Below are 24,779 nucleotides of genomic sequence, written 5' to 3'. Positions count from 1 at the left end.
TCTTTCTGAAAGTCAGAAACATAATTTTCAAAGAGTATCTACTCTCTATGGTTATTTTCAGGAAAACGGATGTGTGCAGGAGAAGGCCTGGCCCGCATGGAGCTGTTTTTATTCCTGACCGCCATTTTACAGAAATTTACCCTGAAATCTGTGGTTGATCCAAAGGACATTGACACCACCCCGATTACCAATGGGTTTGCTTCTGTGCCGCCGTCTTACCAGCTCTGCTTCATTCCCATGTGAGAACCTCAGAACATCTGACTTTTCCTGTGATGTTGTCTCCAACTCCCTCTCACTTGGGGCTTCATTCACATACTTCCTTCTTCACCCTCTTCCTGGTAATGCCTTCTCTGACCTCTTCTCTCCTCATCACCTCATTCTCTCAAGTTCCAGGAACATGCAACCTCCATGAAAGGGAATTTCCTGAGTTTCACTGCATATTATTCAACTCTGTATCTGCTATTTTCCATACTCTGTAACATTCATATTGGCCATCATATATGCTAATACTTATATAATATTGAGTAGTGTTATATAGTCAATATGAAATAAAGCAAGATGATTAGTGTATACCAATGCAGATCCACTTCCCCTCTGCATTTTCTAAATAAAAAGTATGATTTGATGAGCCAGTTTTCAGACTTTCCTTTGTATGTGCAAATGCAGTATGAAATGAAAGCAAATAATCTGAAGAGGTCATGCTGATCCTGATAATGATAAGCACAGAGAAGGACAAAGGAGATAAGAGTGTTAAAGGTCTCTTGGCTGCATGTCACCTAGAGTTACTTGAGGTTTGGATTTGAAAGTGAGAGAACTTGTGTTCAGAAGCACCATTATCCTTTACGGAAATATTGAGATCTGCAATAGTGAGGAACTAAATCCAAAGCAAGCCACAGCAATTTACAAATAAAAATCAGAGCAGAAATCAATGAAATTGTAAACAGGAAATCAATAGAAAAAAATCAATGAAACCAAAGCTGTTTTTTGAAAAATTAATAGAACTGATAAACCCACAGTCAGGCTACCCCCCCCCCCAAAAAAGAGAGATGACACAAATTACTGATGTCAGAATGAAAAGAGAGGCCATCACTTTCATGCCATGGACATTAAAATCATAACAAAGGAATATTATAAACAAGTCTATGCCCACAAATTTGATAGATGAAATGAGTCAATTCCTTAAGTATGCAATCTGTCAAAACACACAAGAAGGAATAACATAAGAAACAGAGCATAATAGAAAGCCCTGGACTTTCCTACCCCCAATGGATACACTGATTCACAGCAACACATAAATCAATTCCCTTTGTAAAAAGTCCATAAACTAGTTGAAAGACTGCTGTACCCTGACTGAATGAGAATCCAGCCACATAAAAGCCAGAAATAAGTGCAGATACACACTCTGGCCATAAATACCAACCCTGGGAAACTGCTATATAATTGATCAGGAAGACCCCAGCTCCCTGAGGAGCAAAGGAGTTGGAATGCTCATCGGGCATTCCAAACTTTCAAAACTGTTTTGGGGAGTTGCATGAGGAACTGGCTTCTGTCTTGCTTGTCTTGGAGCACTGACAGGACTCAGCATACTCTAGATGCCTGGGGGCTGCTAAAACAAAGAAAGCAGGCTGGAATAGAACGTAAGTTTGAGAGACCTACAGAATCTTTGGATGGGCTGATGAAGATTTTTGCTGCACAAGACAAGTCAGTGAAGACTAGGAGAGGTGACCAGTTTGTCTAATGTGCAGACAGCAATGTGGAGAATACAGAAAAATGAAGAAGCAGGAGATATATGATTTTATTGAAAGATAATTCAAAATAACAGTCATAAAGGTGATCACTGAGGTCAGGAGAACAATAACTAAACAAAGTAGGAATTTCAGCAAAAAGATAGACAATGTAACAATACCAAACAGAAATCATATAGCTGAAGAATACAATAACTGAACTGAAAAAGTCATTAGATGGTTCAACAGGAGAATACATCAAAGAGAAGAAAGGATCATTGAACTCAAAGGTAGGTCATTGTAAATTATTCAATCAGAGGAGCAAAAAGAAAAAAAAAGGAAAAAGAAAAGAAAGCTTAAGGTACTTATGGAACAGCATCATGTGGACCAATATATGCATTATAGAAGTCCTAGAAGGAGAAGAAAGAAAGAGAAAGGTCTAGAAAGCTTATTCAAAGTAACAATGGCAGAAAACTTCCCAAATATGGAAGGAAGTGGACATATAGACCCAGGAAGTATAAAGAGCCTCAAATAATTTAAAAAATCAAAGAAATCCACACTGAGCCACACTATAATCAAATTATGAAAAGTCAATGACAATGAGAAAATTTTGAAAGCAGCAAGAGAAAGCAACTTGTCACATACAAGAGAACCCCCATAAGACCATCAGCAGATTTTTAAGTAGAAATCTTGCAGGAGAGAAAATGGGATCATATATTTAAAGTTCTGAAAGAAAAACACCAACCAAGAATCTATACATAGAAAAACTGTCCTTCAAAAACGAAGGAGAGATAAAACTTTCCCAAACAAACAAGACTGAGAACGTTCATCACCATTCAAACTGCCTTATAAGAAAAGCTAAAAGAAATTCTTAAACTTGAAATGAAAGGACCATAAACAGCAACATTATAGTATAAGAATGTATAAAACCCCTTGGTAAAGGCAGATATAGAGAAAGATACAGAATACTATATTGCTGTGATGGTGGTAGGAAAATGACTTTTTTTAGCATAAAAGTTAAAAGATAAAATATTAAAAATAATTATAATTAAAAAATGTTAATGGATACACAATGTAAATATCGTGAATTGTGACATTAATAACATAAAATGGGGGAATAAAAGTGTATAGATTTGTATGTAATTGAAGTTAAGTTGTTATAAGCTTAAAATAGACTGTTATAATTGTAAGATATTTTCTGTAAGCCCCATGGTAACCACAAAGAAAACCTTAGATGTTACACAAAAGAAAAAGATAATGGAATCAAAGTATATAAAAAGAATGAAACACAAAGTAAGACAATAGAATAAGAAAACAGGAGCAAAGATCTACAAGACAAAACAGAAAACAATAAAATGACAATAGTAAGAAGTCATTCCCTATCAACAATTACTTTAAGTGTAAATGGATTAAGCTCCCCAACCCAAGACATAGAGTTGCTGAATGGATTAAAAAAACCAGATTCAACTATGTACTGCCCTCTAACAAATTAGGAAGATTGAATCATACCAAATATCTTTTCTGTCTATATTGGAATGAAACTTGAAATCAACAGTAGAAGGAAAAGTGGAAATTCTCAAATACATGGAAATTAAACAACACACTTCTGAACAACCACTGAGTCGAAGAGGAAATCAAAGGGAAATTAGAAAATATCTTGAAAGAAATGATAATGGAAAAACATCATACTGTAAATTATGGGGTGCAGTTACAGTTTTATAGCAATAAGAGGAAGTTTCATAGCAATAAATAGCTACAATATAAAAGAGAAAGATCTCAAACAGTCTAACTTTACACTCAGTAAATCAGAAAAAATATCAAACTAAACTCAAAGTTAGCAGAAGGGAGGAAATAATAAAGATTAGAGGAGAAATAAATGAAATAGAGAATAGAAAAGAAATTAAAAAACTGAGAAAGTAAGAGTTGGTATTTTGAAAAAAATAAACAAGACTGATATATCTTTAGCTAGACTAAGAAAAAAACAACGGAATCAAATAAATAAAATCAGAAATTAAAGAGTAGCCATACAACTGTCCCCACCAAATAAAAAAGATCATAAGAGACTACTATGAACAATTATATGCCAACATAGTGGGTAACCTAAAAGAAATGTATTGATTTATAGACACATACAACCTATGAATACTGAATAATGAAGAAACAGAAAGTCAGAACAGCTTTAAAATGAGGAAGGAGATTATCAGTAATCAAAAACCTCCCAAGAGTTTCAGTTCAAGATGTCAACGTAGGAAGATCCTGAACTCACCTCCTCTCATGGACACACTGAATCTACAGCTACATGCAGAACAATTTCCTCTGAAAAATCCCCAAACCTAGCTAAGCCACCACTACCAAACAGCTAAAAGAGAAAAAAATCCACATCAAAGTGGGTAGGAGAGGCTGAGACACAATGTCACCATAAACCCCACCCTCAATGCAGTAACTGACAATCGAGAGAGAACTCAAAACCTGGATCTTCTCTCTGAGGAGATCTGAGGAAATAAGTATCTTGAAGTACAGCATAGGCACCCCAGGGGTCAGCTCCGGGGCATAGTGGTTAAGTTCACATGCTCTGCTTTGGTGCCTGGAGTTCTCAGGTTCGGATCCTGGGTGCGGACCTACGCATCTCTCATCAAGCCATGCTGTGGCAGTATCCCACATACAAAATAGAGGAAGATGGGCACAGAAGGTAGCTCAGGACCAATCTTCCTCACCAAAAGATTTAAAAAAATAAAAAAAAGAAAGAATAGGCCCTCCAGAGGCTCACATCCCAATTAGTGAAGAAGAGTAAATAGACCATTGTAATCCAGTACAACTGGTGCTTTGAGAGAGGGAAAAACAGGCTGCTCAGGGGACAGGAGGTTAAAACTCCCTCCTTATTGATTATTCCTATCTCATCGTGAGGCATAAAATGGAATAAGAAACATCTTAATGAGACAAATAATATTTGAGCTCCCTCACATGGGGCAGAGAGAAAGGACAGTCGAGAAGGAAGGACATTTTTAAGGAGGTAATGGACAACAGGAGTAGGACATTTGCTCTAGATCAAGGAGGAAGAACTTCCTGCCAACTAAATATAGCACCAGGGAAATATTGCGTATATTGTAGGATACTTAATATATGGTAATTCTAGAACACCTTGATGTCATCTGCAATTCCCTCTTCTCTGGAGGCATAGTTCACCTCCTTCCCACTTCATCCCCTTCCAAGGAATGCCTTCTCTGACCTCTCCTGTCACATCTCCCCATTCCATTAATATCCAGTGAACATCCATTAAAGAGAGTTTCCTGATTTTCAATGCACAGATTTATCTGCTATTTTCTATACTCTGCTACTGCTTTCCATATTCATATCCTCACCTGTAAAATGGGTATGATAATCCCTGACTATAATGTTCAAATGAACCAGTGAATGAGAAAGACATATAAATATTAACACAAGAGTCTCTTGGGTATTTGTTTGTCTGTATAGTTATGTCTGTGTCTTGTAGTGTGTGTGTGTGTGTGTGTGTGTGTGTGAGAGAGAGAGAGAGAGAGAGAGAGAGAAAGATGGAAGAGTAGTAATAAGGAAAGAGATTCCAGGACACAACTGGAGGAACCAGGGAAATACTGAGACTAAAGTTGATGAGAACAGTATACTGGCTTGCCTTCTTATGTGTCAATAAAATTTTCCCTTCCAAGCATCTACCTCCTATAATTCCTTATTTTGGATAATTTTATTTGGTATTCTACTCCTTGGTTGAAATGCTTTTTAGGAGTAGAGAGAGAAGGAAGCAAATTCAGCAACTTTTCTGTCATGACAACTGTGGAATAGAAAAAGAAGAACAAACAACGCACAAAGTCAGCAGAAGGAGGGAAATAATAAAAATTAGAGCAGAAATAAATTAAATTGAACCCCCCCAAACAAAAAAACAGTAGAAAAGATCAATGAAATGAACAGCTGGTTCTTTGAGAAGATAAATAAAATTGACAAACCCTTAGCTAGACTTACCAAGAAAAAAAGAGAGAAGGTTCAAATAAATAAAATTAGACATGAAAGAGGAAAAATTACAATGGATACCACAGAAATATAAAATATTATAAGAGAATACTATGAAAAACTATATCCAACAAATTGGAAAATCTAGAAGAAATGGATAAATTCTTAGACTCATACGACCTCCCAAAACTGAATCAAGAAGAAATAGAGAGGGCCGGCCCCGTAGCTTAGCGGTTAAGTGCGTGCGATCCGCTGCTGGCAGCCGGGGTTTGGATCCCGGGTGCGCACCGACACACCGCTTCTCCGGCCATGCTGAGGCCGTGTCCCACATACAGCAACTAGAAGGACGTGCAACTATCACATACAACTATCTACTGGGGCTTTGGGGGAAAAATAAATAAATAAATAAAATTAAAAAAAAAAAAAGAAGAAATAGAGAATCTGAATAGACCAATTATGAGTAAAGTGATTGAAGCAGTAATCAAAAACTTCCCCAAAGACAAAAGTCCAGGACCAGATGGCTTCTCTGGAGAATTTTTTTTTTTTTTTTTTTTTTGGTTCTTGATTTCTTTTATTTTTTTTTTATTGATGTTTTAATGGTTTCTAACATTGTGAAATTTTGGGTTGTACATTTTTGTTTGTCCATCACCATATATACGGCTCCCTTCACCCCTTGTGCCCACCCCCCACCCCCACTGCCCCTGGTAACCACAGTCCAGTTTTCTCTGTCCATGTGTTGGTTTATATTCCACATATGTGTGAGATCATACAGTGTTTGTCTTTCTCTTTCTGGCTTATTTCACATAACATAATACGCTCCAGGCCCATCCACGTTGTTGCAAATGGGATGATTTTGTCTTTTTTTATGGCTGAGTAGTATTCCATTGTATATATATACCACATTTTCTTAATTCAATCGTCTGTCGAGGGACACTTAGGTTGCTTCCACTTCTTGGCTATGGTGAATAATGCTGCAATGAACATAGGGGTGCATAAGCCTCTTTGGATTGTTGATTTCAGGTTCTTTGGATAAATACCCAGTAGTGGGATAGCTGGATCCTAAGGTATTTATATTTTTAATTTTTTCAGGAATCTCCATGTTGTTTTCCATAGAGGTTTCACCAATTTGCATTTGCACCAGCATTGAATGAGAGTTCCCTTTTCTCCACAATCTCTCCAACAGTTGTTATTTTTTGTCTTGCTGATTATACCATTCTGATGGGTGTAAGGTGATATCTCAGTGTAGTTTTGACTTGCATTTCCCTGATGATTAGTGATGTTGAGCATCTTTTCATGTGCCTATTGGCCATCTGTATATCTTACTTGGAGAAGTGTCTGTTCATTTCCTCTGCCCATTTTTTGATCGGGTTGTTTGTTTTTTTGTTGTTCAATTGTGTGAGTTCTTTATATATTATGGAGATCAACCCCTTGTCAGATGTATGTTTTGCAAATATTCTCTCCCAGATGGTTGGTTGTCTGTTCATCTTGATTCTGGTTTCATTTGTCTTATAAAAGCTCTTTAATCTGATAAAGTCCCACTTGTTTATTTTTTCTTTAGTTTCCCTAGTCTGGGTAGGCATGTCATCCGAAAAGATTCCTTTAAAACCAATATCAAATAGTGTGTTGCCTATATTTTCTTCTATGAGTTTTATAGTTTCAGGTCTCACCTTCAGGTCTTTGATCCATTTTGAGTTAATTTTTGTGAATGGCGATAGCACATGGTCCACTTTCATTCTTTTGCATGTGGCTGTCCAGTTTTCCTAACACCATTTATTGAAGAGACTTTCCTTTCTCCATTGCATGTTCTTAGCACCTTTGTCGAAAATTAGCTGTCCGTATATGTGTGGTTTTATTTCTGGGCTTTCAATTCTGTTCCATTGATCTGTGTGTCTGTTTTTGTACCAGTACCATGCTGTTTTGATTACTATTGCTTTGTAGTATGTTTTGAAGTCAGGGATTGTGATGCCTCCTGCTTTGTTCTTTTTCTTTAGGATTTCTTTAGCTATTCGGGGTCTTTTGTTGCCCCATATAAATTTTAGTATTCTTTTTTCTATTTCTGTGAAGAATGTCATTGGGATTCTGATTGGGATTGCATTGAATCTGTAGATTGCTTTAGGTAATATAGACATTTTAACTATGTTTATTCTTCCAATCCACGTACATGGGATATCTTTCCATTTCTTTATGTCATCATGGATTTCTTTCAATAATGTCTTGTAGTTCTCATTGTATAGGTCCTTCACCTCCCTGGTAAGATTTATTCCTAGGTATTTTATTCTTTTTGATGCAATTGTAAATGGTATTATCTTTTTGAGCTCTCTTTCTGTTAGTTCATTATTAGCATATAGAAATGCAACTGATTTTTGTAGATTGATTTTGTACCCTGCAACTTTGCTGTAGTTGCTGACTGTTTCTAATAGTTTTCCAACAGATTCTTTAGGGTTTTCTATATATACAATCATGTCATCTGCAAATAGTGAGAGTTTCACTTCTTTGCTGCCTATTTGGATTCCTATTATTCCTTTGTCTTGCCTAATTGCTCTGGCCAAAACCTCCAGTACTATGTTGAACAGGAGCGGTGAGAGTGGGCAGCCCTGCCTCCTTCCTGTTCTCAGAGGAATGGCTTTCAGCCTTTCCCCGTTGAGTATGATGTTGGCTGTGGGTTTGTCATATATGGCCTTTATTATGTTGAGGTACTTTCCTCTATTCCCATTTTATTGAGAGTTTTTATCATAAATGGATGTTGTATCTTGTCAAATGCCTTCTCTGCGTCTATTGAGATGACCATGTGGTTTTTATTCTTTGTTTTGTTGATGTGATGTATCACGTTGATTGATTTGCGGATGTTGAACCATCCCTGCGTCTCTGGTATAAATCCCACTTGATCATGGTGTATGATCTTTTTAATGTATTGTTGTATTCGGTTTGCCAATATTTTGTTGAGGATTTTTGCATCAATGTTCATCAGCGATATTGGCCTGTAATTTTCTTTCTTTGTATTGTCTTTGTCTGGTTTTGGTATCAGGGTGATGTTGGCCTCATAGAATGATTTAGGAAGTGTTCCATCTTCCTCTATTTTTTGGAATAGTTTGAGAAGGATGGGTATTAAATCTTCTTTGAATGTTTGGTAAAATTCACTGGAGAAGCCATCTGGTCCTGGACTTTTATTTTTGGGGAGGTTTTTGATTACTATTTCAATCTCTTTACTTGTTATTGGTCTATTCAGATTCTCCATTTCTTTTTGGATCTATTTTGGGAGGTTGTATAAGTCTAAGAATTTATCCATTTCTTCTACATTGTCCAATTTGTTGGCATATAATTTCTCATAGTATTCTCTTATAATCCTCTGTATTTCCATGGTATCCATTGTAATTTCTCCTCTTTCATTTCTAATTTTATTTACTTGAGCCTTTTCTCTTTTTTTCTTAGTAAGCCTGGCTATGGGTTTGTCGATTTTGTTTATCTTCTCGAAGAACCAACTCTTTGTTTCATTAATCCTTTCTACTGTTTTTTTTTGGTCTCAATTTCATTTATTTCTGCTCTGATTTTTATTATTTCTCTCCTTCTGCTGGCTTTGGGCTTTGTTTGTTCTTCTTTTTCTAGTTCTGTTAGGTGTAATTTAAGGTTGCCTATTAGGGCTTTTTCTTGTTTGTTAAGGTGGGCTTGTATCGCTATGAGTTTCCCTCTCAGGACCACTTTTGCTGCATCCCATATGGTTTGATGTGGCATGTTATCATTTTCGTTTGTTTCCAGACAGTTTTTGATTTCTCCTTTAATTTCATCAATGATCCATTGGTTGTTCAGTAGCATGTTGTTTAATCTCCACATTTTTGTCACTTTCCCAGTTATTTTTTCATGGTTCATTTCCAGTTTCATAGCCTTATGGTCTGAAAAGATGCTTGTTATGATTTCAATCTTCTTAAATTTATTGAGGCTTGCTTTGTTTCCCAACATATGGTCTATCCTAGAGAATGTTCCATGCGCGCTTGAGAAGAATGTGTAGTCAGCTGTTTTTGGATGGAGTGCTCTGTATATGTCTACTAGGTCCATCTCGTCCAGTTTTTCATTTAAGTCTAATATTTCTTTATTAACTTTTTGTCTGGATGATCTATCCATTGATGTAAGTGGGGTGTTAAGATCCCCTACTATTATTGTGTTGTTGTTGATTTCTCCTTTTAGGTTTGTTAATAGTTGCTTTATGTACATTGGTGCTCCTATGTTGGGTGCATATATATTTATAAGTGATATGTCTTCTTGATGTAGTGACCCTTTTATCATTATATATTTCCCTTCTTTGTCTTTCTTAACTTGTTTTATCTTGAAGTCTACTTTGTCTGATATGAGTATGGCAACACCTGCTTTCTTTTGTTTGCCATTAGCTTGGAATATTGTCTTCCATCCTTTCACTCTGAGCCTGTGCTTGTCTTTAGTGCTAAGATGTGTTTCCTGAAGGCAGCATATTGTTGGGTCTTGCTTTTTAATCCATCCTGCCACTCTGTATCTTTTGATTGGAGAGTTCAATCCATTTACATTTAAGGTAATTATTGATATATGAGGGCTTAATGTTGCTGTTTTGTCACTTATTTTCTGGTTCTTTTGCATTTCCTTTGTTTCTTGTCCCATTTGTTTTGGACTGCCAATTCAGTTTGGTTGTTCTGTCTTATGATTCTTCTAGTTTTCTCTTTGTTTATCATATGTGGTTTTGCTTTGATTATTTGTTTAGTGGTTACCTTGAGGTTTGGGCAAAAAATCTTGTGTATGAGATAGTCCATTATCTGATAGACTTCTCTGGAGAATTTTAACAAACATTCAAAGAATATTTAACACCCATCATTCTCCAACAATTCCAAAAATTAGAGGAAGATGGAGCACTTCCTAACACATTCTACGAGGCCAACATCACTCTGATACCAAAGCCAGACAAGGACAATACAAAGAAGGAAAATTACAGGCCAATATTGTTGATGAATATAGATGAAAAATCCTCAACAAAATATTGGCAAACCAAATACAGCAATACATTAAAAAGATCATATACCATGATCAAGTGGGATTTGTACAAACAGCATAGGGATGCTTCAACATCCACAAATCAATCAATGTGATACACCACATTAACAAAATGAGGAATAAAAAACACATGATCATCTCAATAGATGCAGAGAAAGTATTGGACAAGATCTAACACCTATTTATGATAGAAACTGAACAAAATGGGTATAGAAGTAAAGTACCTCAACATAATAAAGGCCATATATGACAAACTCCCAGCCAACATCATACTCAATGGGGAAAAACTGAAAGCCACCCCTCTGAGAACAGAAACAAAACAAGAGTACTCACTCTCATAACTCTTATTCAATATAGTACTTGAGGTTTTGGCCAGAGCAATTAGGCAAGAAAAAGGAATAAAAGGAATCCAAATAGGAACAAAGAATTGAAACTCCCGTTATTTCCAGATGGCATGATTTTATATACAGAAAGCCCTAAAGAATCCATCAGAAAACCATTAGAAATAATCGACAACTACAGCAAAGTTGCGGGGTACAAAATCAACTTACAAAAATCAGTTACATTTATGTACTCTAATAACGAACTAACAGAAAGAGAACTCAAGAATACAGTCCTATTTACATTTGCAACAAAAAGAATAAAATATCTAGGAATAAATTTAACCAAGGATGTGAAAGACCTATACAATGAAAACTATAAGACATTATTGAAAGAAATCAATGATGACATAAAGAAATGGAAATGTTATCCCATGCACATGGATTGGAAGAATAAACATAGTTAAAATGTCCATACTACCTAAAGCAATATACAGATCCAATGCCATCCCAATCAGAATCCCAATGACATTCTTCATGGAAAAAGAACAAAAAATACTAAAATTCATATAGGGCAACAAAAGACCCTGAATAGCTAAAGCAATCCTGAGAAAAAAGAACAAAGCTGGAGGCAACACAATCCTTGACTTCAAAATATATGACAAAGCTAAATAATTAAAACACGATGGTACTGGTACAAAAACAGACACACAGATCAATGAAACAGAATTGAAAGTCCGAAAACAAAATCACACATCTACGGACAGCAAATATTTGACAGTGGAGCTAAGGACATGCAATGGAGAAAGGAAAGTCTCTTCAATAAATGATGCTGGGAAAACTGGAGAGCCACATGCAAAAGAATGAAAGTAGACCATTATCATCTTTCACCGTACACAAAAATTAACTCAAAATGGATCAAAGACACGAAGGTAAGACCTGAAACTGTAAAACTCCTAGAGGAAAATATAAGCAGTACACTCTTATACACTGGTCATAGAGGGATCTTTTCGAATTCCATGTCTACTCGGACAAGGGAAACAAAAGAAAAAATAAACAAGCAGGACTTCATCAGACTGAAGAGCTTCTGCAAGGCAAATGAAACAAGGATCAAAATAAAAAGACAACCCACCCACTGGGAGAAAATATTTGCTAATCTTATATCTGACCAGGGGTTAATGTCTGTAATACATAAAGAACTCACACAATTGAACAATAAAAAAACAAACAACCCAATCAAAAATGGGCAGAGGATATGAACAGACATTTTTCCAAGGATGATATACAGATAGCCAATAGACACATGAAAAGATGTTCAACATCACTAATCATCAGGGAAATGCAAGTCAAAACTACACTGAGATATCACCTTACACCCATCAGAATGGTATAATCAGCAAGACAAAAAATAACAACTGTTGGAGAGATTGTGGAGAAAAGGGAACTCTCATTCAATGCTGGTGCAAATGCAAATTGGTGAAACCTCTATGGAAAACAACATGGAGATTCCTGAAAAAATTAAAAATATAAATACCTTAGGATCCAGCTATCCCACTAGTGGGTATTTATCCAAAGAACCTGAAATCAACAATCCAAAGAGGCTTATGCACCCCTATGTTCATTGCAACACTATTCACTATAGCCTAGAAGTGGAAACAACCTAAGGGTACACTGATTGATGATTGGATAAAGAAGTGGTATACATATACGGTGTAATACTACTCAGCCATAAAAAAAAGACAAAATCGTCCCATTTGCAACAACATAGATGGACCTGGAGGGTATTATGTTAAGTGAAATAAGACAGACAGAGAAAGACAAACACCATATGATTTCACTCATATGTGAAAGATAAACTAGCACACGGACAGAGAAAACAGTCTGGTCATTACCAGGGGGAAGGGGGGTTGACGGGTGGGCACAAGGGGTGAGGGGGCATGCATATACAATAACCGACAAACAATAATGTACAACTAAAATTTCACAATGTTATAAACTATTATGACATCAATAAAAAAAATTTAAAACTCCTGCTCTGCAAAAGACAATGTCAAGAGAATTCGAAGACAAGCTACAAACAGGGAGAATATACTTGGAAAAGATACATCATAAAGCTCTTTTATCCAAACTGTACAAAAACACTTAAAACTCAGTAATAAGACAAACAACTCAATTAAAAAACGAGCCAAAGGCCATAAAAGACACCTCATCATAGAAGATAGACAGATGGCAAATAAGCATATACAATGAAGCTCCATATCATAGGTTATCAGGAAAAGGCAAATTAAAACAACGAGATACCACTACATACCCGTTAGAATGGCCAAAATGCAAAACACTGACAACACCAACCACCGGTGAGAACATGTAGCAAGAGGAACTCTCATTCATTGTTGATAAGAATGAAAAACTGTACAAACATTTTGGAAGAAAGGGGAGTTTTCTTACAAAATTAAATATAGTCTTATCATACCATCCAGCAATCATACTCCTTGATATTACAAAAAGGAGTTGAAAACTCATGTCCACACAAAAACCTTCACACAGCTTTACAGCTGCTTCATAGTAGCTTTATTCATAGTTGCCAAAACTTGGAAGCAATCAAGATGCCCTTCAGTAGGTAAATGGAAAAATGAACTGTGGTACATACAGACAATGGAATATTATTTAGCACTAAAAAGAAATGAGCTATCAAGCCATGAAAAGACATACAGGAAATTTAAATGCATATTACTACGTGAAAAAAGCCAATCTGAAAAGGTTGCATGCTACATGATTCCAACTATATGATATCTGGAAAAGGAAATACTATGGAGACAGTAAAAAGATCAGGGGTTGCCCAGGCTTGAGGTGGGAGGTAGGGATGAACAGAAAGAGCACAAAGGATTTTAAGGGCAATGAAACTACTCTGTATGATAACACAATAATGGATTCATGTTATTATACTTTTGTACAAACCGATAGAATGTACAACGCTAATAGTAAACCATAAGGTAAACTACGGACTTTGAGTAATTCTGATGTGTCAATGTAAATTCATCAATTGTAACAAATGTACCACTGTGGTGGGTGATGTTGATAATGGAGGAGGCTATGCATGTGTGGAGCAGGATGCTTATGGGAAATTTCTGTACCTGCCTCTCAATTTGATGTGAACCTCACACTGCTCTGAAACAAATAAATTCTTTATTGAAAAAAAACACTCTGGAACAACCAATAGGGCAAAGAAAAATTCACTAGGAAAATTACAAAATACTTAGAGATGAATGAAAATGAAAACACAATATACTAACATAATGGGATGTAGCAAAATCAGTTCTCAGAGGGAAATTTATAACTTTAATCACCTACATTAGAAAAGAAAAAACAGCTCAAATTGAGAATGTCTCTTTACAACCTAGAAACTAGAAAAAAAGAGAGCAATTAAACTCAAAGCCAGCAGACTGAAGCAGAGAAAAATGAAAGAGAATAAAAACAGTAGAACAATCAATGAAACCAAATGTTGGTTCCTTCAAAAGATCAACAAAATTGACATTCCTTTAGTTAGACTGACTTTTTTAAAAAAGAAAGAGAGAAGATCAATAACTAAAATCAGAAACGAAAGTAGGGAGATTATTATCAATTTTACAGAAATAAAATGGATTAGAAGAGAATATTATGAACAATTGTAGGCCAATGAATTAGATAATCTACATATCAAAAACTTCCTAGAAACAAATTACCAAAACTGACTCAAGAAAAAATGTAAAATGCAAACACATCTACAAGTAAATACATTGAATCAGTGATCAAAAACCTTCCATAAAAGAAAAACCCAAGACCAAATGCCTTCACTGGTGAATTCTACCAAACATTTTTTTGTATGTGTGAGGAAGACTGGCTCTGAGCTAACATCCATTGCCAATCCTCCTCTTTTTGCTGAGGAAGATTAGCTCTGAGCTAACATCTGTGCCCATCTTCCTCTGTCTTGTATGTGGGACGCCGCCACAGCATGGCTTGATGAGCAGTGCATAGATCCACGCCCGGGATCCAAAACTGTGAACCCCAGGCCACCAAAGCAGAGCACGTGAGCTTAACCACTATGCCACCCCGCCAGCCCCCTACCAAATATTTTTAAACGAATTAAAACCTTTCCTCTTCAAACACTTCCAAAAACAGAAGACAAAGGAACACTTCCTAACAAATTCTGTGAGGCCAGCATAACCATGATACCAAAGCCAGACAAAGATATCGCAAGAAAAGACCAATCTCCCTTATGAATATAAATGCAAAAATTCTCAACAAATTACTGACAAGCTGATTCCAACAGTACATTAAAAGGATTATGCACACACACACACAAATCCGATTTAAAAATAGGCAAAGGACTTCAGTAAACATTTCTCGGAAGAAAGTATACAAATGGCGAATTAGCATATGAAAGGTGTTCAGAAAAAGTAGCTATTAGCAAAACGCAAATCAAAACCACAAGATACAACCTCACACCCATTACATGGCTACTATCAAGAAAACAGACAAACAAACAGAAAATGAGTGTTGGCAAGGATGTGGAGAAATTGTAATACTCATGCTCTGTTGGTGGGATATACAATGGTGTAGTCACTTTGGAAAACAGTATGGTGGTTCCTCCAAAAATTAAAAATAAAATTACCACAATGCCCAGCAGTTCCACTTCTGAATGTATACCCAAAAGAGTTAAAAGCAGAACAGCAAAGAGATACTTGTACACCTATGTTCATTTAAGAATTATTCACAATAGCCAAAAGGTGGAAGCAACCCAAGTATCCACTGACAGTTGACTAAATAAGTAAAATATAGTATACAAATGAAATGGAATATCATTCAGCCTTAAAAAGTAAGGAAGTTCTGACAAGTGCTACAACATGAATGAATCTTCAAGACATTATGCTAAGTGAAATAAGCCAGTTACAAAGGGCAAATACTGTATGGTTCCACTTCAATGAGGTACATAGAGTACTCTAATTCATAGAGACAGAAAGTGGAATCATGATTTCTCAGGGTTAGTTAGATGGGAAATAAACGTTATTATTTAATGGGTACAGAGTTTCAGTTTTGCAAGATGGAAAGAATTCTGGAGATGGATAGCTGTGATGGTTGCATAACATTGTGAATGTTAATACCACTAAACTGTATACTTAAAAATGGTAAAACAGTAAGTTTCATGATATGTGTATTTCACACCACATTTTTTTTTAATTTGAAAATTATACACCATGACCAAGTGGGATTTATTCCAGAAATGCAAAGAGGATTCAATATAAGAAAATCAATCAGTATAACACAACACATTGTTAGGATGAAAAGAAAAGACATTACTGTCTCAACAGATACAGAAAAGCCATTTGACATAATTCAACATCATTTTAGAAACACTCAGAAAACTACAAATAGAAGAGAATTTCCTTATCACAATAAAGTGAATTTATGAAAAATCCAAAGCTAAATGATTCTCAATTGTGAAAAAACTAAAAGGATATCCCCTAAACTCAGGGAAAAAACAAGGATGTCCACTTTCACCACTGCTATTCATAATAGTACTGGAAAGGCAGAGATGTCAGCAAGAAGGCAGATTAGGAAGCCCTCCCTCTCACTCCTCCACTGAAACACTGATAAAACAATGATTCTGGTACCAAAATACCTTAAGGAAAAATTCAGAATCCAACAGAGAACTAGAAACACCCTAGAGGAGCACAACCTGAGAATATTCACATTTATACCAGTAGGAAGAGAAATTTCACTTTACCTGCCTCAGTCCCTCTCCAAAATCAGCTTAGCTCAGCACTTAGAAGATCTCTTCACATCATGATTTCTCTACAGGGGGAGGAGAAGTGAGACTGGAGTGTGTGCCTGGCTGCCTGGCCTCCTGGCCTCACAGGTACCCTCCACAGGGACAGTTTTTATCTTACCTTATGCCAGGGACTGAATGATCTGCAGAGCCCTGTGCCCAGGGACAGCTAGGAAAAAGGAAAGGGGAAGGAGAGCGCTTTACAGCCAGCAATTCTCTATGAGGTTGGGAAAAGGCACATAACTGAGGTTTTTCCTCCATAAGGGGAGGAAGAAAGAGAAGGGGAGATTACAGCCAGCAATTCAGTGCACCCTAATGGAAGAAGTTTCTGTCTCGTCTCAAACTGAGTGAGCCCTGAATGACCTGAAGAAACTGATCCCTATGGACAGCTGGTAAAAAGCAAAGGGGAAGGTGAGCCATTACAGCCAGCACTGCTCTGAGAGATGGGGAATAGATGCAAAATTGAGGGTTTTCCTCCACAAGGGAGAGAAGGAAGTAAAGAGAGCATTATCCCCAGCATTTCTGAGCTCCTTATGTGGAGCCACTTTCTATCTTGCCTCATACCAACTGCTGTACAACCTGCAGACTCAGTTCCCTGGGACAGCTGGCAACAAAGAAAAGGAGTAGATATCCTCTTGCAGGTGGTACTACTTGTATAATTGGAGAAAAGCACAGAGCTGAGGCTTTTACCTAGGAATGAGGAAAGGAGGTGAAGAGGTCTTTTCCCCAAGCCTTACAGTGTTTTCTCATGGGGTCAGTCTCTATCTTGACTCATATCAAGTACTGCTCACTGGCAAAAGTCTTTCCCAGCAAAAACAGTCTAGAAAGAATGGGAAAGATAGCTGCTTCATCAAATGCACAGATAACAAATCAAACTTACAAGAAACACAAGGAATCAAGTAAACACAACACAATCAAAGGAAGAAATCTAATTTCCAGTAACCTACCTGAAAGAAAGGAACACCTGTGAATTTCCTGACAAAGAATAAAAAATAATCATCTTCAATAAGCTCAGTGAGTTACAAGAGAACACAAACAGCTAAATAAAATCAGAAAAATAATACATGAACAACAGAGAAGTTCAAAAAAGTGATATACATAGTAAAAAACCAAACAGAAATACTAGAACTGAGGAATACTGAACTGAAAAATTCCCTGGAGGAATTCAAAAGCAGATGTGATCAAGCAGAACAAAGGGCAGGGAACTTGAATACAGATCATCTGAAATTGTCCATTCATAGACTAAAAAAAAAGAAAGAAAAAGAGTGAAGAAAGTCTTATTTAAGAGTTCCCACTAAGCAAACCAATAAAAACATTATGAGAGTCACAGAGGGAAAAAGAGAAAGAAAAAGGCAGAAAGCCTATTTAAAGAAATAATACCTGAATAAATACCCAACAGTGGAATAGCTGGATCATATGGTAGTTCTATCCTTGATTTTTTGAGGAATCTCCATACTGTTTTCCATAGTGGCTGCACCAGTTTGCACTCCCACCAGCAGTGTATGAGAGTTCCCTTCTCTCCACATCCTCTCCAACACATGTTGTTTCCTGTCTTGTTAATTATAGCCATTCTGACGGGCGTGAGGTGATATCTCATTGTAGTTTTGATTTGCATTTCCCTGATAGTTAGTGATTTTGAACATCTTTTCATGTGTCTGTTGGCCATCTGTATATCTTCTTTGGAGAAATGTCTGTTCAGGTCTTTTGCCCATTTTTTAATTGGGTTGGTAGTTTTGTTGTTGTTGAGATGCATGAGTTCTTTATATATTTTGGAGATTAAGCCCTTATCAGATGTATGGTTTGCAAATATCTTCTCCCAATTGTTAGGTTGTCTTTTCGTTTTGTTGATGGTTTCCTTTGCTGTGCAGAAGATTTTTAGTTTTATGTAGTCCCATTTGTTTCTTTTTTCTATTGTTTCTATTGCCTGGTGAGATGTGGTGTTTGAAAAGATGTTGCTAAGACCGATGTTGAAGAGCGTACTGCCTATGTTTTCTTCTAGAAGTTTCATAGTTTCAGGTCTTACATTCAAGTCTTTAATCCATTTGGAGTTAATTTTTGTGTATGGTGTAATGTAAGGGTCTACTTTCATTTTTTTGCATGTGGCTCTCCAGTTTTCCCAACACCATTTGTTGAAGAGACTTTCTTTTCCCCATTGTATGTTCTTGGCTCTTTTGTCAAAGATTAGCTGTCCATAGATGTGTGGGTTTATTTCTGGGCTTTCGATTCTATTCCATTGATCTGTGTGTCTGTTTTTGTGACAGTACCATGCTGTTTTGGTTACTATAGCTTTGTAGCATATTTTGAAATCAGGCAGTGTGATACATCCAGCTTTGTTCTTTTTTCTCAGGATTCCTTTAGCTATTCGGGGTCTTTTGTTGTTCCATATAAATTTTAGGATTCTTTGTTCCATTTCTGTGAAAAATGTTGTTGGAACTTTGATAGGGATTGCATTGAATCTATAGATGGCTTTAGGAAGTATGGACATCTTAACTATGTTAATTCTTCCAATCCAAGAGCACGGAATATCTTTCCATTTCTTTGTGTCTTCTTCAATTTCTTTCAGCAATGTTTTATAGTTTTTGGTGTACAGATCTTTCACCTCTTTGGTTAAGTTTATTCCTAGGTATTTTATTCTTTTGGTTGCAATTGTAAATGGGATGGTATTCTTAATTTCTCTTTCTGCTACTTCGTTGTTAGTGTACAGAAATGCAACTGATTTTTGTATGTTGATTTTGTATCCTGCAACTTTACTATATTCGTTTATTACTTCTAAAAGTTTTCTGGTGGATTCTTTAGGGTTTTCTATATATAAAATCATGTCATCTGCAAATAGTGACAGTTTCACTTCTTCCTTTCCAATTTGGATCCCTTTTATTTCTTTCTCTTGCCTGATTGCTCTGGCTAGGACTTCCAATTCTATGTTAAATAGGAGTGGTGACAGTGGGCATCCTTGTCTGGTTCCTGTTCTTAGAGGGATAGCTTTCAGTTTTTCACCATTGAGGATGATATTAGCTGTGGGTTTGTCATATATGGTCTTTATTATGTTGAGGTACTTTCCTTCTATACCCATTTTATTCAGAGTTTTTATCATAAATGGATGCTGGATCTTGTCAAATGCTTTCTCTGCATCTATTGAGATGATCATGTGATTTTTGTTCTTCATTTTATTAATGTGGTGTATTACGTTGATTGATTTGCAAATGTTAAACCATCCCTGCATCCCTGGAATAAATCCCACTTGATCATGGTGCATAATCTTTTTAATGTATTGTTGTATGCGATTTGCTAGTATTTTGTTGAGGATTTTTGCATCAGTGATATTGGCCTGTAATTTTCTTTTTTTGTGTTGTCCTTGTCTGGTTTTGGTATTAGGGTAATGTCAGCTTCGTAGAATGAGTTAGGGAGCTTCCCCCACTCCTCAATTTTTTGGAAGAGTTTGAGAAGGATAGGTATTAAGTCTTCTTTGAATGTTTGGTAGAATTCACCAGGGAAGCTGTCTGGTCCTGGACTTTTATTTTTGGGGACTTTTATTTTATTTTATATTACTGTTTCGATCTCCTTACTGGTGATTGGTCTATTCAAATTCTCAACTTCTTCTTGATTCAGTTTTGGAAGGTTGTATGATTCTAAGAATTTATCCATTTCTTCCAGATTGTCGAATTGGTTGGCATATAGCTTTTCATAGTATTGTCTTATAATCTTTTGTATTTTGAGGTGTCTGTTGTAACCTCTCCTCTTTCATTTCTGATTTTACTTATTTGTGCCTTCTCTCTTTTTTTCTTGGTGAGTCTAGCTAAAGGTTTGTCAATTTGGTTGATCTTTTCAAAGAACCAGCTCTTGGTTTTATTAATTTTTTCTATTGTTTTTTTGGTCTCTATTTCATTAATTTCTGCTCTGATTTTTATTATTTCCCTTCTTCTACTGATTTTGGGCTTTGTTTGTTCTTCTTTTTCCAGTTCCTTTAGGTGCATTGTTAGATTGTTTATTTGAGATTTTTCTTGTTTGTTGAGATAGGCCTGTATCGCTATAAACTTCCCTCTTAGAACCGCTTTTGCTGTATCCCATAAATTCTGGCATGTCGTATTTTCATTTTCATTTGTCTCCAGTTATGTTTTGATTTCTTCTTTGATTTCTTCGTTAACCCAGTCGTTGATCAGTAGCATTTTTTAATCTCCATGTATTTGTGGCTTTTCTGATTTTCTTCCTATGGTTGATTTCTAGTTTCATACCGTTGTGGTCAGAAAAGATGCTTGGTATTATTTCAATCTTCTTAAATTTATCGAGACTTGTTTTGTGGCCTAATATGTGATCAATCCTGGAGAATGTTCCATGTGCATTTGAAAAGAACGTGTATTCTTCGGTTCTTGGATGGAATGCTCTGTATATATCTACTAGGTCCATCTGTTCTAGTGTGTCGTTTAAGGCCAATGTTTCCTTATTGATCTTCTGTTTGGATGATCTATGGGTTGGTGTAAGTGGAGTGTAAAATCCCCTACTATTATTGTGTTACCTTCTATTTCTGTTTTTATGTCTGTTAATAATTGCTTTATATATTTAGGTGCACCTACATTGGGTGTGTAGATATTTACAAGTGTTATATCCTCTTGTTGGATTGTTCCCTTGATCATTATGTAATGCCCTTCTTTGTCTCTTTTTACAGTTTTTGTTTTAAAGTCTATTTTGTCTGATATGAGTACTGCTACCCCAGCTTTCTTTTCATTGCCATTTGCGTGGAGTATCTTTTTCCATCCCTTCACTTTCAGTTTGTGAGTGTCTTTAGGTCTGATGTGTGTCTCTTGTATGCAGCATATATATGGGTCTTGTTTTTTTATCCAGTCAGCCACCCTATGCCTTTTAATTGGAGAATTTAGTCCATTGACATTTAAAGTAGCTATTGATAAGTATGTACTTACTGCCATTTTTTAACTTTTTTTTTCTTCTCAGTGTTGTAGTAGTCCTTCTCTGTTCCTTTCTTCTTCTATACAGAATTGATGGTCACTTTAGTTTGACCTCTGTCTGAAAGCTGTACTCTTTAACTACCCTCCTCCCTCCTTTTACGTTTTTGATATCATATCTAACCTCTTTTTTGTGCATTTGTATCCATTCCGTTCTAATCATGGAAATAGATAATTTTTCCTATTTGTGGTCTTCTCTTTTCCCCTTAAATCAGTCCCTTTAACATTTCTTGTAGCACTGGTTTCTTGGTGAGAAACTCCTTTAATTTTTGCTTATCTGGGAAAATTTTGATCTCTCCTTCCATTTCGAATGATAACCTTGCTGGGTAGAGTATTCTTGGCTGTAAGTTTTTTTCTTTTAGCACTTTAAATATATCGTGCCATTCTCTTCTAGCCTGTAAGGTTTCTGCTGAGAAGTCAGCTGATAGCCTTATGGGGTTTCCTTTATGTAACTTGACATTCTCTTGCGGCTTTTAGGATTCTCTTTATCTTTAATTCTGGACATTTTGATTATGATGTGTCTTGGTGTGGGCCGCTTTGGGTTATCTTGTTTGGGGCTCTCTGTGATTCCTGTACCTGGATGTCTGTTTCCTTCCTTAGGTTAGGCAAGTTTTCATCTATTATTTCTTGAAATAGATTCTCTGCCCCCTTGTCTCGCTCTTCTCCTTCTGGGACACCTATAACACGGATGTTAGTTTGCTTGATGTTGTCCCAGAGGTCCCTTAGACTGTCCTCACTCTTTTTAATTCTTTTCTCTTTTACCTGTTCACCTTGGGTAATTTCTTCTAGTCTTTCTTCCAGCTCACTGATCCGTTCTTCTGTATCCTCTACTCTGCTTTTGAGTCCCTCTAATGAATTTTTTATTTCCAGTATTGTATTCTTCATTTCTGATTGGTTCTTTTTTATATCTTCCATTTCTTTGTTGACATTCTCACTGAGTTCATCTATTCTTCTCCCCAGATCAGTGAGCATCCTTAACACTCTTAGTTTGAACTCTCTGTCAGGTAGGTTGCTCATTTCTGTTTCACTTAGTTCCTTTTCTGGGATTTTGTCCTGTTCCCTTACTTGGAATGTATTCTTTTGCCTCCTCATTTTGCCTCTTTCCGTGTGCTTGTGTCTACGTATTAGGTAGGTCAGCTACGTCTCCTGCTCTTGGATAGGTGACCTTATGTAAGTGATGCCTTAGGAGGTTTCCAGTGTGCTTCCCTCAGTTCTCAATGTTCCAGGGGTGACCCCTATGTGGGCTACATGTGTCCTTCTATTGTGGCCTGTTAGCTCTCCCTGTAGGTGCCCAGGGAGGCTGAGTTATGCTCCTGGCCAGCTGTTGTAATGCTCAGCTCTTTGTAGTTGTTGTGGGCCCTTCAGTCTCTTTATCAGGTGTGGGGAGCCCCAGCACAGTTGACTATAAGTTCTAATACCACATTTGTGTTGCAGTATTTCTTTTAACTGAGTAGGCCCCCAGCGTGGCAGGTTGTTAGGCTCAGGGCCCTACAACTGCTATAAGCCTCCAGCCTTTGTGTCTCTTGTTAGCTCTCTGAGGATTGCAGCTGGGTGGGGCTGGCCTCAGGCACAGGAGCACCCAATTGTTTCAGTCTTTGGAAGGTGGGGCAAACCTCCTATGTGGGTCTTTGAGAAGCACAAGTCTTCTGCAGCTGACAAGCCCTGTTACCCACAGGTCCACACACACAGTCAACACAGTCCTGCCTGGTGTGAGCGCCCCGACCCCCAAGCGGACCCAGTCTCTCCACGGCAGGAGCCCCACACACTCCGCCAACACCCCACACTCTCCACCCGCTCCTTGTGCACACCCTGCCCCACTCAAGTCGGCTCAGTTGCCAGGCTGCAGAGAATCCAGTCACCAATCTATGCAGGCCCACACGTTGCCTGAGGGCTTGTTGTTGGGTGGGGCCAGTCTCTAGGGTGGGCTGCCTGCCCTGGCTGGGCTGGATTAAATCGGTGCTCTAGCGGGTGGAGCAGACCCTGGGCTAGCAGGCCTCAGGGAGAACTCCAATGGCGGCTGTGTCAGCATGCTCACACCAGGCCACAACAATGGCTGCCGCCAATGTCCCAGTCCCTGGAGAAGTCTCACCCCTCACCGAGATGCACTCAGGGTCTATTAGGTGAGTCTCTTTTCACCCCAGCACTGTGCACCTTTCTTTCTGGTGATTTTAGGATGCTTTCTGGAATGGGTGAGTTTGTGCACGGGCCCTTTAAGAGCCAGTTTTAGTTTCTTTGTGAACCTGGTTTTCCGGGGGTATTCCCCAATGCTTTAGTAGCAGGCAAAGTCAGATATTATGCCGCTGGTGTCTATTGTGCTGGGTCCACAAAATGCCCACAGCAGGGGCGCTCCCTGGCTCAGGACCCCACGCCTCCAGGGAGGGTGCGTACCTGTGAGCTGCTCCCGGCGGCCGTGAAGCTGGCGGCTTGTGAAGGCGGCGCTTTTCCTCTCCGGAAGGGACTCTCTGCCTCTTCTACCCCAGTTAGGATTGTCCGTTGTTGCAGGAGTTCCTCTTATCAAGTTTTCATTTCTGTCTCAGGGGTAATTTTTCTCGAGTAGTTGAAAATTGGCTGTGTCCACGGGAGGAAGTGAGTTCAGAGTCTGCATACTGCGCCGTCTTGACTCCGCCTCTGCCTGTTGCATTTCTATACACCAACAATGAAGCAGCAGAAAGAGAAATTAAGAATACCATCCCATTTACAATTGCAACCAAAAGAATAAAATACCTAGGAAAAAATTAACCAAAGAGGTGAAAGATCTGTACACGGAAAACTATAAAACATTGCTGAAAGAAATTGAAGAAGACACAAAGAAATGCAAAGATATTCCGTGCTCTTGGATTGGAAGAATTAACATAGTTAAGATGTCCATACTTCCTAAAGCCATCTATAGATTCAGTGCAATCCCTATCAAAGTTCCAACAACATTTTTCACAGAAATAGAACAAAGAATCCTAAAATTTATATGGAACAACAAAAGACCCCGAAT

General features: G+C 37.4%; 1 protein-coding gene and 1 pseudogene across 1 annotated transcript in view; one reads left to right on the top strand and one right to left on the bottom strand.

The window, feature by feature from the left end:
• The window catches only part of LOC101403918 (cytochrome P450 2C19-like), a 36,765-nt gene extending 36,113 nt beyond the window's left edge, over nucleotides 1-652 (top strand). The window contains exon 9 of the mRNA XM_004427868.2: nucleotides 62-652. Within this exon, the coding sequence (XP_004427925.1) occupies nucleotides 62-243 (182 nt within the window). The 3' untranslated portion in view covers nucleotides 244-652. The remainder of the gene's footprint in view (nucleotides 1-61) is intronic.
• Nucleotides 1-24,779, bottom strand: part of LOC106801494 (cytochrome P450 2C19-like) — a 281,591-nt pseudogene that overhangs the window by 241,196 nt on the left and 15,616 nt on the right.

This window comes from Ceratotherium simum, chromosome 6, assembly GCF_057802395.1.
Source record: "Ceratotherium simum simum isolate JZ-2026a chromosome 6, ASM5780239v1, whole genome shotgun sequence".
NCBI classification, from domain to species: domain Eukaryota; kingdom Metazoa; phylum Chordata; class Mammalia; order Perissodactyla; family Rhinocerotidae; genus Ceratotherium; species Ceratotherium simum.
Note: the sequence above shows the minus strand (reverse complement) of the source record. Positions and strands in the feature narration are given on the sequence as shown.